The sequence below is a fragment of the Camelus dromedarius genome, chromosome 32 (genome assembly GCF_036321535.1).
Source record: "Camelus dromedarius isolate mCamDro1 chromosome 32, mCamDro1.pat, whole genome shotgun sequence".
NCBI classification, from domain to species: domain Eukaryota; kingdom Metazoa; phylum Chordata; class Mammalia; order Artiodactyla; family Camelidae; genus Camelus; species Camelus dromedarius.
In genome coordinates, this window is record NC_087467.1 from 6,074,328 (window position 1) to 6,087,774 (window position 13,447).

Sequence of the window (13,447 nt, forward strand, 5' to 3'; positions counted from 1 at the left end):
GGCACAGCTGGGTCCTCTTTTATACATAAGTACAACCCAAGATTCCTTGTCCTCTACTTTCTAGAGCATTGCTTTTTATCTGGAGGAGATCCAATCTGAACACGTAAGTTGGAGATACGATTCAAGTACATATTTTGCAAACAGAGGAGACACAAGCAGCAAGTAAAATGCACACTTGGAAAAAGACCCAGATGTACATTTGGGAGCAAAGAGATTCCGAAATCGCCTTCAGAAGAACAAAGTGGGTGTAGACTTTAAGGGAGAAAAACATTTAAGGGATTTTTGTTAATCGAGTTTGTAACTTTCGTAACATGTGTTTTGAGGGATTTTATTTGGTGGTTTTCACAGCCTGCTACATGTATGGGTGGGTGGCCAGATGGGCGTCCAATAGTGAGTGGAAAGGAATCCAGGTCACACAGGAGCAACCGTCATCTGGGCAACCAGCTTACCAGGGAGAATAGGGCAGTCAGAACAAATATTATATGTATTATATACATATATACAAATGCTGTAAATAGATTTTATATATATGATACACACACACACACACACACACACACACACACACACACACACACACACACAAAACACAATAGCTTAAGGGGCAGATATATCACCACCAAAATGAATTTTAATCTGTCCGGAATAAGACGGTTACTGTTACCAGGCCTAATGGCTTTACAGGACTTTTCATAAAACGACTCCAGTTTCATGACATTCCAAATGGAAACTATTTGTTTACTTGAGTAGTTTTAAGTCCGCAATTGCTCGTATCATACAAAGCATGGAGGCCCAAAGCAGCTTACATGCCTGGCCGCCCCCTTTAAAGCATGTTAAAAGCAGAGTGTACTTTGTTTTGAGTAAGAAATCTGACAAAATCTCTGATAAGATCCTCCTCTCCAGAGGACAGCTGTGAGGTCTAGATGGAGCACAGGGAGGGGGTTACAGTTGAACAACTAAATGCCACAAGTGCAGAGTAATGGGTAGTTGTCACCCTGGAGGGCAGATTCTATTCCTTATTCTCGTCTGGTCCAGCATTTGAAGACTACTCCCCGCCTCTCTCCCACAAAAGAAGTCTGGATCAAGACCCAGGAGGTATGATTATCCAAGTGGCATATGACACAAGCTGGGAGAGGGCTTCCAGGCAGACCAGAGAAATTAGGTTTTTAACAATTCAATATTTCCTATCAAATTACCCAGGGCATTTTTCACAGAACTAGAACAAATAATCCTAAAATTTATATGGAATCACAATAGACCCCGAATTGCCAGAGCAATACTGAAAAAAAGAATGAAGCTGGAGGAATAACCCTCCCAGACCTCAGACAATACTATAGAGCTACAGTCGTCAAAACAGCATGGTATTGGTACAAAAACAGACGTATGGATCAAGGGAACAGAATAGAAAGCCTAGAAATAAACCCATAAACTTTTGGTCAATTTATCTTTGACAAAGGAGGCAAGAACATACAACGGAGTAAAGACAGCCTCTTCAGCAAGTGGTGTTGGGAAAACTGGACAGCTGCAAGAATGAAGTTAGAATACTCCCTCGCACCATGCAAAAAAATAAACTCAAAATGGCTTAAAGACTTAAACATAAGACAAGACACTATAAACCTATTAGAAGAAACCATAGGCAAAACGTTCTCTGATATAAATCTTAGCAATGTTCTCCTAGGGCAGTCTACCCAAGCGATAGAAATAAAAGCAAAAATAAACAAATGGGACCTAATTAAACTTATAAGCTTTTTCACAGCAAAGGAAACCATAAGCAAAATAAAAAGACAACCTACAGAATGGGAGAAAATATTTCCAAGAGATGAGACTGACTAGGGCCTAATTTCCATAATATATAAAGAGCTCATACAACTTAAAAAAAAAAAAACCCAACTCAATCCAAAAATGGGCAGAAGACTTATTTAAACAAGCAATTCTCCAGTGAAGATATACAAATGGCCAATAGGCACATGAAAAAATGCTCAATATCACTAATTATCAGAGAAATGCATATCAAAACTGCAATGAGGTATCGTCTTGCAGCAGTCAGAATGGCCATCATTCAAAACTCCACAAATGATAAATGCTGGAGAGGCTGTGGAGAAAAGGGAACCTTCCTACACAGATTCAGCAATCCCACTCCTGCGCATATATCCAGAGGGAACCTTAATTTAAAGAGATACGTGCACCCCAGTGTTCACAGCAGCACTATGTACAACAGCCAAGACATGGAAACAATCTAAACGTCCATCGACAGATGACTAGATAAAGAAGTTGTGGTATATTTACACAATGGAATACTACTCAGCCATATAAAAGAATAAAATAATGCCATTTGCAGCAACATGGATGGTCCTGGAGATAGCCATTCTAAGTGAAGTAAGCCAGAAAGAAAAAGAAAAATACCATATGATACCACTCATATGTGGAATCTAAAAAAAGAAGACAGACAAATGAACTTACTTACAAAACAGAAACAGACTCAGAGACATAGAAAACAAACTTATAGTTACCAGTGGGGAAAGGGGGTGGGAAGGGATAAATTGGGAGTTCGAGATTTGCAGATACTAACTACTATATATAAAATAGATAAAAACCAAGTTTCTACTGTAGCGCACAGGGAACTATATTCAATATCTCGTGGTAACTTTTGATGAAAAACAATATGAAAATGAATATATGTGTGTCCATGTAAAAAAAATCAATTGCGATAACTCACACATTCATAAAATAAAGGAGAAACACATAAAAAAAATTCTGTATGGCTTCGAGGAAGGGGGGAGGGAATAGCTCAGTGGCAGAGCGCGTCCTTAGGTCCTGGGTTCAATCTCCAGTACTTACATTAAAAAAAAAAAAGCTAATTACCTCCCCCCAAATTAAATAAATAAATAATTTTTTAAAAAGAAAGGTTAAAGGAAGCAAACAAGGAAAGACAGTGAAGGGAGGGAGGGAAAAGAGAAAAAAAATCAGAAATGTGAAATGCACAGGGATAAATGAAATTACCACCACCCATTTGTTTAAAAAAAATAATAAAAGTCCTCAAGCACAGGAGAGGAGGGGCCAGGAGAGCAGCTCCCGGGGAAAGGCCGGCGGTTCAGCCGGCCCCCAGGGAGCGCTGCCTTACAGAACTGCAGTGAGGCCTGCTTCAGCGGGCCTGTCATCAGAGCACCGGCTCCAGGGCAACCACAGCCTGCAGGTCTGCAGACGCGTGTATTTGCTCACCATGGCGTGAGGCCCAGGACAGAGCATGCAGGCCCAAAGGCCAGGGCAGGGGCCCTCCAACTATGTTAGGTGACAAAACAAAGGAGACGAGCGTGGGGGGCAGGGACTGCTGGTAGGAAACAGCCTGACCCGGGGAGTTGAAAGACCCTGATTCTTGTCCTGGCGCTGCCACCACTTACAGAGGAAACAGCCCTGGACAGACCCCAGCCAACCTCCCCATAGGTAAGCAAGGCCTGACACCTCACTGCTGTGTCTGCCCGGGTCCTTGTGGACCCTGGGTCTCCGAGGAAGGCTGGTCCAGGTGATGGCACCCACGGTGGAGCCCAGGCCTCCTCCAGGCAGGCTGCAGCACAGAGCAGCCATCAGAGAATCCACGAGTGAAAGGTCTCAGAAGGCAGACTGTGGATCATATAAAGAAGGAACTGTTCTAACAAGTTGAGCAGACTCGCAGGGACGTAGGCAGAACTGTTCAGATGCAGAGATGCAGCGGCCAACTTGTCAGAGACCTTACAGATGCAATTCCTGATCAAGTAGGATTTGGGGATGAGATTATCTCTGACAGTCCTTCCAACCTCAAGATTCAATGGCATTATAACATTATTGTTGTGTGTGTGTGAAAAATTAAGTACCCATGAAACAAACAGGTTCATCAAGGGTACACTTGCTACGTACCAAGAATTCACAGTACAATTTTTGTAAATTTAAGCTACAGATCTCAGTTTGCAGATATCTTCAACATGCCATTTTACTGATGTTTCTGCAAGTTCCTCAATCCACTTACCTGTTAATGATTCTTCTATGGACAATCTTTAAAATTATAATTCGCTCCGCACAGTCTTTCAGGAACTCTGACATTCGTTGTTTTAAAACTGGTTTCATTTCATGTTTTGCAATTGCCTTGAGGTGATCCCATGAGGCTTTGCATCGTCTCTCCATCTGACATAAATTATCCTGAAGTTGATCAAAGTCAACCTGACAATCAAAGAGAGAACATTGCAAAAGTGCTGAAATAACCAGGCACGAACATGACCCAGCAAACCGAACGGTCTCCGGGAAGAAACAAACATCAAAACCAAATTCACACCCCGAAATACAAACATATTTATGGCCTTAAAAATTATCCACATGTGCATTTGTCATTATCTTGGCATCAAGTTATTTAGTGATAAAACTGTTCTCCAAATGAGCTGAATACAAGTGTCACTTTTTTTTTTTGGCAGTATTTGGAAAGAAATCTTAAGAAAGTCTTCAGGAACTGTAAATTAAAACATGGTATCAAGGAACCCTAGTACAAGATGAACCGAGCAGATGTCTCATAAAATTTGTCAGAGCACTCTTGTTCTTCAGATATTTCACTTGAGGTTGGACGAATGCACCACAATCATACAGGGACAGCCCTGACATGCTGGGGCCAGCGAAGGGGCAGCCAGCTTCTCTTTCCCATGATCAGCTTCACACTGTATGACAAATGACTTCATTTATCCATTCATTCCCTCATTCCAACAACACTCATGGAGAATCTAGTGTGTGCCAGTCCCCCTACCAGGTATGAAGAAGACAAAGGTAAGTGGGGGAAGAGACCAAGCTGCTGTCCCCGAAGAGGCTCACTGTATAGACAGGTGATCACTGAGCACTGAGGGTGTTCAGAACCCACTAGGCCTTTGGGCGGATCTGTGTCTGGGTGAGTGTCTGGCTGTGTGGTCCTGCCAGCAGATGCAAACCATGTGTGCAGGGAACAGCTGTGACAGAGCATGCTCTTTGCTCCTCAGGGAACTGGGACCAGTTTAGACTGACTGAAGTGGCCTGAGATGAGGTTTTTGAAAGGGATGCTTTGAAAGAATTTCTAGACTAAAAGTTATGTGACTCAGAGAGTTAGCCATGAGAAAAACACACTGTAGGGTATTTAATGGAGGGAGATGTGGGATGGGGAAGGGGAAAGAAACTGAGAAGGCTAGGAGGGGAGGAAGAAATAGATAAACCTTAGAGCTGAATGGAGGGGACTGAGGTGGAGAGTGAAAGATGGTGGGAAAGGGTAAGAGTCTGGAAAACAAAGGTCAGAAGGAGATAAGATGCAGAGAGGTGAGCCGCCATTGCTTGGCGCCAGGACCGGGGCCTGAGAGCAGGGCCTTGAGGCGAGTGCCCAAGGGGACTGCGGGTATGACCTCAGACCTCCAGCCCCATCCTCAGAAAGACAATGGAGGAGACCAAGGCAACAAAGGTTGATTCGGTGAGAAGATCTGATGAAGACACGCTGAGCATGGGGGATGCCCGGGGTGGGGGCCCAGGCGAGACATCACATGTCCTGGATTTCTTGGGTGTGACAGTGCCAAAAACAGAAGGCAAGTTTAGGCAGAGGCTTGGGATTCAGGTAAGTGGGGTAGGAGGGGGAGTGGTAGAACTTTGAGAAAAATGATTTGCCTGAAAACAAAGGAATTCTGGGTCCTGATTAGAAAAGGTTTCATTTTCCTATGATTAAAAGAAATCTGGCATTTACCTGAGAGAAAAAGAAATGCAGATTTAGAAAAGAAGGGCTGAATAGCTCAAAGAGTAAATCTGGAAGGGGATCCGGATGACCTGGGATTGACACATAATGTTTAAGAGGTCTGGGAGGCTTGGAGCCAATGGAAATAGGTCTAATCGTAGCTCTCTCCACCTGCCCTCATTTGCATCTGGCAGCAACCTTGATCCACAACAGTTTTAATAGGTGGAATAGATTTAATAACTTCAGTTCAATAGGTAGGTACAGTCTAGACAGGGGATGCCTGCCCAGCACAGTGGTGGGCATGGAGCCAGAGGCCACACCATGTGAGAGATGGTTTTCAGAGAAGAGAATGCACTGTGAGCCTTTTAAAGGTGGTGGTAGATAAAAGGAACCTCACTGCCAATGGAAACCAGGTGGGGAGCCTTTGACCGAAAGGTGTTTGAGGCTTGAGGTGAACATAGCGTCTTTTGAGGAGGGCTGGAAGGCTGCCTCCGCTGGCTGCCTGCCGGGCTGATGGAGTCACCCATGATCTGAGTCTTCCCAGTTACTTCATGGCCTCAGATTCTGTTACTGGTTCTACTTCAGTGGGGAGAAACTGTTGCACAGAGAGGTTAAGGAACTTATGAGGGCCACACAGCTGGTAAGTGGTGGAACTGGGATTTGAACCCAGATCTCTCGAGCTCTGGAGTCTAAGTTCTCAGCCATCATGCCTTAAACCTAGGTTCACCCCTAAAAAATTCCACCCCAAGGAGAAAGCTGGCATGGCCTTCTGTTGTGAGAAGGACGTCCTTGCCAGTAAGTCCTCTTCTGAGGACTGCTCCACGTGAGCCACTTTCCATGCCTAGGAGGACACAGAGCTGTGCCATGAGGCAGTCAAGTCTTATTAAATAAGTCCAGGATGCTGTGGGACAACTCAGGGACCAGAGCCGGGGCTGCAGAAAGGATGTGGTGCGGAAAACACATAGTATGAGTTGTATGGTACTCTAACAGTAGGTTGTAAACTCTTTGACACTTATCCCTTCACAGTGTAAAGCCTGCAACCCTTCCCTCTGAATGCGAGCCAGCTTGAGTGACTCAGTTCTAATGAAGAGAAGATAAAAGCTAGGTCATAAAAAGGGAAGAGCTTCTGCCGGGAGCTCTGGTGTGCTCTGTCTTGGATCACATATTTTGGGAGAGGCCATCTGCTGTGTCATGAGGACACTTGGGGAGCCCTGGGAGTGGCCCACGTGGGAAGGAACTGAGGCCTCTAACAGCCAGCAGGTGAGTGAGCTGCCACGGTTTAAATCTCTCCGCCCCAGACAAGCCTTCAGATGACTGCAGCCTCAGAGCACATGTTGATTGAAACCTCAGAAGAGAAACAGACAGGACCACTCATGAAATAACATTTCTTATTGTTGTTTATGGGTTGAAGTGTGTGACACCAAAATTCATATGCTGAAGTCCTCACCCCCAGTGCCTCAGTAGGTGAACTGATTGGGAAATAGGGTCATTACAGATGTAATTAGTTAAGTGAGGATGAGGTCACACTGGCATAGGGTGGGCCCCTAGTCCAATATGACTGGAATCCTTATAAGAAGGGGAACTCTGGACACAGACACACAGGGAGAATGCATATGAAGATGAAGGTAGAGACTGGGGTGATTTCTAGCAAACCGTAAGAAGCTAGGAGAGAGACATGGTACAGATTTCTCTCCCAAAAGGAACTCCCCCCACCAACACCTTGATCTCAGACTTCTGGCTGCCAGAAATGTGGGACAAATATTTCTGTTTTTCTAAGCCACCAAGTTTGTGGTACTTTGTCACAGCAACCCTAAGAAACTAACAGATTACCCTAAGCCACTAGCTTTTGGGGTGATTTGTTACACAGCTGTAGATAACTAATACAAGCAGGTAAAACATGAGGAAGGAAAGCCTGCATTGCCACCTGCTTCCACTCCTGGAGTCGTGGGGTCAGGTCAGTGATCATCTGTCACTGTTGTCATCTGAAAGCTGAACTGACAGGTCAGCACATTGTACAAGCCTGTGAGGCACCCCACCCCCCACCTCCTAGGAGCAGCCAGCATTGTCCCTCCCTCCACTCATTTCCACCAGCCTCTGGAGAGGGGGACACAGTTCTCCCCCAGATGCCAGAGTAACCTGGCAACCTTGGGTGTTTCAGTGATGACACCCAAGTGACAACCAGCGGACGGAACGAGTGAAGCTGGGGCTGAGGTTCCTTGGAGCTGATTTTGCACCTGTCTGCACAGAAGGACCCCTGAACACCCCAAAAAGCTTTTGGAATAAAGGCTGAGAAGTGGTGGATGCCCTCTGGCCTCCTGTTGTAAGTCACATTGACCTGGGTCAGCAGTCACCCTTAGTCATTGCCCAGCTTAATGGGTGGGAGCCACCGGCACTTCTGGCTCGTGTAGTCGGTGTCTAGGCAAGGACAGGTCTGATACTGAGAAGGACCCAGGCCAGGCACTGCGGCCACCTGGCGTCACAGCCCCTAGGCAGGGCGACTGTCATCACAAGCAGGCTCCCCCTAGCAGAAGGCCCTGGAAAGAACAAAGGACTACAGGTAAAAAGGGAACTGTCTTGTTCTGGAAACAGGACCAAGATGAAGGGGCTCCAGAAGCCAGGCAGACTTTATCTCAAGAACTATGCCTAACAAACTGTCTTCTCAGAAGGTGCTCCAGGGGAGGGGGGTGCATATCAGAGCAGCAACTGGGAGGTCCCTGCTGGACACTCGGGGGGGCTTTTTGCCTTTGTTAGAATAGTTCAGTAGTATTTCTAAAGACTTGAGAACAGGGCCTGGCACAGAGTGAATACGGGAAAAGTGCCTGTGAAACAAGAGTGTGCCAGCTCTCAGGGCTGGGGCATCGCTGGCCATGCCTCTTTCCACCTCAAGGCAGGACCACCGTCAGGCTGGCTCAGGGCTCCCTGCTCAGGGGACCCGGCAGCTGCCGGCCTGAGGCAGGTAAGGAGGGTCCGAGGGTCCCAGGGTCCCAGGCCCCCAGGTCCCCACGAGCCAGCTCTGTCGGAGAAGGCAGGGCGAGGAAGAGCTCCTGGGAGGGGCACTTAGCCAAGCCCCTTCCCCACCTCTGCTCTCCGCGGTCTCTCCCGTGTTCGCACTAGACTCCGATGTGTCCCGGGGCTAAAGGTCCTTCTGCTCTCAGCTTCCCAGCTGGGCTGTTTGCAGGAGTTTCCTCCGCACCAGCATGGCTCCTGTGCCCTCCTGAAGCCCCTCCCCGTGAGTTCCCTGTTGCTTCCAAGGCCTTTCATCTCCCAGTGCTGCTGGGTTTGGGATCTCTCTGGGGTTGTTTGGCCCCAGCGATGCTCCCATGGTGGGCGGGGTGGGGGGCAGCTGGCTATCTAGCTGTGACGACAACCCTAAGCTCGTGAAGATTTATCTCTGCAGTAAGTTGAAGAGCTTGCAGCTGAGGGGCCAAAGCTATATACTGTTTACAGCCCTATAACACTCTTCCCTGCGTGTAAGATCACAGGGGTGGACAATCTCTGGAGGGCGGGGGCCCAGGCGTGCCCTTAATTTCCTGGCTTCACACTTCACTGCAGGGTTCTATGAGTTTAAGGAGGAGCCGAATCACATCTTTTGGGCAATTCTGCCCACCTAAAACAAGCTGGGTGGTTTTTAATGCTCTGGAGAACCCAGCCTGGTGAGCAACACTGCTGAACAGTGGACGCAGGGGTTCGGACTGCCCCAGATGCCAGTCTGGCCTCACATACCTCAGGACGGAAGAATCTGATGGAGAACCAGAGATGGGAAAATGATCGCCAAGGTCCATTAGAAATGGGAGGAGATGAGTTTTATTCACAGACTCTAGAGCAGGGGGTGCAAGCAGCACTGGGACGTCTTAGTGAACAGAGCCTGCCCTCCTCCGCGTCTGGGGACATACCTTGGCTGACCTGGTGACGGCCCCAATCTCCGAGTACAGATCCGAGCTGTCCGGGAAGTTTTCCACCACCATGGTGCACACGTGGTGGAGAAGCGACTGCTTGTGCACGGTGTCTTTGACTTCTGGAACCTTCTCGAGGTAGCTTAACTCAAACGCTTTGGCCTGTTTGGGGAGCATTTTAAATAAAACACAGGATGAGCAGCAAGTTTTACGCAGGCTCTTAGAAAGGCACAAATGGCTAGAACCAAAGCCTTCTTGGAGGAGCCCAATACTTAATTCCTCTGTGCCTGGGGCATCTCAGACCACAGGCTCCATCAATCTTAGCTGATCACATGTGAACCAGCCTCACTGAGAGAGGAATGAGCCTCCAGCCCTCTCCCACCGCGGCCATCAGCCCCGGGCCGTCCCAGGGCTCCCTCCTCAGTCAGGGGCGCTGGGGGCCTGGGGCTCTGCTTCCTAGGTGTCTCCCCTAATCCCTTCCCTGCTTTTCTACTTCCTGGCTCAAGATAGGCTACTTTTTCCAAAAAGGTTTGTTTACAATGTGTATGAGTACAAATATTTCAGCAATAAGCACAGGAAAAAAGAAAAAGAAAAAACAAAACAAAACAAAACAGGGCAGAAGAAAATATCTCCAAAATCAATTTGGAGAGGAGCCAAGCTTCGTGAGGAATCATGTGCTATTTTTCTAAGTTTTCTTATTTATAGCAAGAGATAGGCTTGAACGAATATGCCCTGCTATTTCAAGGACAAAAAACATCTAGAGTTTCACTAAAAAAAAAAAAAACCCACAGAAATTGTTCATTGGATTGTGCTTTGGAGGCCCAGAGTTACCACCTCCAGCAGCCAGTGAAGGGCAGGGGTTTGGGGACAAGGGAGGTAGGAGGGTAAAGTGTGCCAGAGACTTACATTAGTTCCATTTAGAAAGTTCCCAATGGCCAAGAGAGTAGACAGGATGTAGCCCAAGGTTTTATTGTTCTCCAGCTGGTCTATCCCTTCCTTCAGGTCCAAAAGTGGTTCTGCCACTTCCTTTCAATTAAAAAAAAAGTGAGAAAAGATAATAAAGAACACACATTTTGGCTTTCCTTTGTTCTTTTTACTTTTTGTGCAAAGGTCATAACCTGTGGAGTTCTCCCAGTGCAAGGCCATCACTGGTGATGGGCACACGCTCCCAGGTGTGGAGATGTGCAGAAAAGGCGGCAGTGGAGTCTCATCAGTGGAGACCAACTGGTTACCTGCGGCTCCCAGGCGCTTGGCTGGGTGACAATGCTGTCTTCCCCTGTTCCCGCCCATCTTCCAAGCTTGAGCAGGACACTCAGGCCATGCTCTCCTCTCAATCTCCTTCTGACCACAGTTGACTTCTATGAACCTCCTCTGCATGCTCCTTCAGCATCGGAACCACAGTCTTTCTCCTCCCAGGCAGATGACAACAGCAACTGTGGCCTCCCTGTCCCTGGATCCAGGTCTCCTAACCTCCCCTCGAGGCACTCTTAGCCTGGGTTACTTCCTAGAAGGCCACCATCATTACTCCCACTGCTTTCATAACTCCTGCTCTCAGATGTCTAGCTTGCCCTGGAGTCTCATGGCCTTGGTCTCCCCTTCCCTCTGTGCTGTTCTGTAACCCCCCCATCCCACTTCAGCATCCTCACAGAACCTCTCTCCTAGCACGTACCCCAAAGCCAGAAGGTTCCGCTTCATTCTCTCTAGCCTCACTTCTGCCAGGCAGGCCCTACCAATCCCCAACCAAGGCTGATTCAATGATCTGTTTTCTCCATGATGTTACCTGACTTTGCTACAGTCACCTAAACATGCTGACTGGTTGTGCAACCACGTCACCGTAGCAATCCTAGCCTCCTTCATCCTGATTCGTGAATGAATTCCAACATAGCAGCTACCTCCTGAAGCACCGTACACCCCCTGCTACCTATCTGGCCCTCAGTCAGGCCCGTGCTCCCCACTCTGCAGAACGAGGAGGACCACACAGCCTCTCCCCCGGTGCTCTGAGTCTGTCACCTCCTCTGAATCAGGCTCCCCTCCAGCTCACCGTCCATCTCTCCTGCTTCCTCTCCACTGGCTCCTTCTGCTCAGCCTGCACAGTCACCTCACCCGAGTCCAGGGAAGTGCCTGCTTCTTCCGCTTTCCACTCGGGATGAGCCTCCCCAGGCCTTCACTGTCAAAGTCCTTTTGCTTCTATTCTCTTTCCAGCCTCTTGCAGCCTGGTTCATCTTAGATTTCCTACTGACAACCTCTCTTAAAGGGACCCAATGACTTGCTAATTGACACGTCAATGGCAGTGAAGTGGCGACCCTCAGGTAGAAAGACTGCAAGTCACTTCTCACATTGTGTTTTTCTGTATTGTCTAAATTTTCTCTGAGTCAGAAAAACAATTTAAGTTTGGTTTTTTTTTTCACCAGTGGACTATCTGGGGCTGGCGCCAGGCAGACACTTTCGCATAATCCCTCACTGGCAGGCTGCTCGCACTCAGTGTAGACACAAACCCATCACAATCAACTCACCCTTCAAACCCTGTCTCAGGAAGGATACCTCACCCGTGCTCACTGGTAAAAACACAAACTTTCTCAACATGGGGGCTGCGGGGCTGGCTGCCTCTCTTCCCAAGGGCTTACCTTTTCTGTAGTTTCGTAATCCATTTTGAACGCCCAGAGGTGGAGGCGCGCCGAGAGCTCGCTGATGGAGGAGAGCGTCAGCAGGAACTGCTCCGCGCTGCCCAGCGGCACCTCCGGGCTGGCCAGCTGCGCTTCCTGGATCTTCTGCTTTTCTTCTTCGGTGGGAATCATGGTGAGAATTTTCTGGAAAGACAGAATGATACGGTATCTTCTTAGTATTTGTATGGTGATTTTCCAACCAGGTAGCAGAGATGTTCTGCTGTCAGTGCTGTTGTATTCAGGTGACAATTACCTACCAAATAAACTTTAGAGAGGGAAAGCCCTGGGGAGCATCTACATTTGCACTCATTTGTTTTAATATTCTCCCTCTCTCTTTAAATCTGTTTCATAAGCAACTTGCCCCCAGTTTTCTGAGTCTTCTACATGAAAGATATTTCAGACAAGAAAGAGAGATGGGAAGTGAGAAAAAGGTGAAAGAATAATAAGATTAGAGAATGGCTCCCTGTTCCCCAGGAAACAGAGTAAAACGTGTTAAGAATATATGCTTCTCATGGATTAATTCAAGAGCTTACAAAAATGAACCCCTTCCAAAGAACTCAGATTGACTTTTGTACACGGGCCATCTTATAATTTTAATTTTTTTAATATTTAAACTATATGTCAAATTTCATATAGAAATTAAAATATTTTGACATCAAACTCAAGTCTGATTGAGGAAAAAAGGATGATGGTACTAATTTTTTTAATTGAAGTATAATTGATTTACAATGTTGTATTAGTTTCTGGTGTACAGCATAGTTAATCAGTTATACACATATATATTCTCTCTTATGTTCTTTTACATTACAGGTTATTACAAGTTATTTAATATAGTTCCCCGTGCTATACGGTAGGACCTTGTTGTTTATCTGTTCTGTATATAGTAGTTTGTATCTGCTAATCCCACACTCCAAATTTATATCCCTCCATCATGATGGCACTTATAAAGAGCAACACATACCAATGGAAAGAATATCGCCTTCTGCTTTTGTTTCTGGTAAAAATCAGCTGAGGAAGACGGAGGAAGCAAACAGGCATTGGAAGGATTATGATTCTTACAAATTCAAATTCCTCGGTGATTACATTTTAAAAGAAGGTAAAAATTCCCACCACGTGACACTTCACATACAACATTACTATAGATAAGGTGTCATTGGTCTTCTCTCATTTATCAAATAACAGCATCAAAG

General features: G+C 46.7%; 1 protein-coding gene across 12 annotated transcripts in view; it reads right to left on the reverse strand.

Annotated features, from left to right (window-relative positions):
- FHOD3 (formin homology 2 domain containing 3) overlaps positions 1-13,447 on the reverse strand; it is a 411,734-nt gene that overhangs the window by 23,487 nt on the left and 374,800 nt on the right. For all 12 annotated transcript variants that reach the window (XM_064481498.1, XM_064481499.1, XM_064481497.1 and 9 more), the window contains 4 exons: positions 12,219-12,401; positions 10,501-10,620; positions 9,595-9,756; positions 4,001-4,191 (listed from right to left, as the gene is read on the reverse strand). In XM_064481498.1, the coding sequence (XP_064337568.1) occupies positions 4,001-4,191; positions 9,595-9,756; positions 10,501-10,620; positions 12,219-12,401 (656 nt within the window). The remainder of the gene's footprint in view (positions 1-4,000; positions 4,192-9,594; positions 9,757-10,500; positions 10,621-12,218; positions 12,402-13,447) is intronic.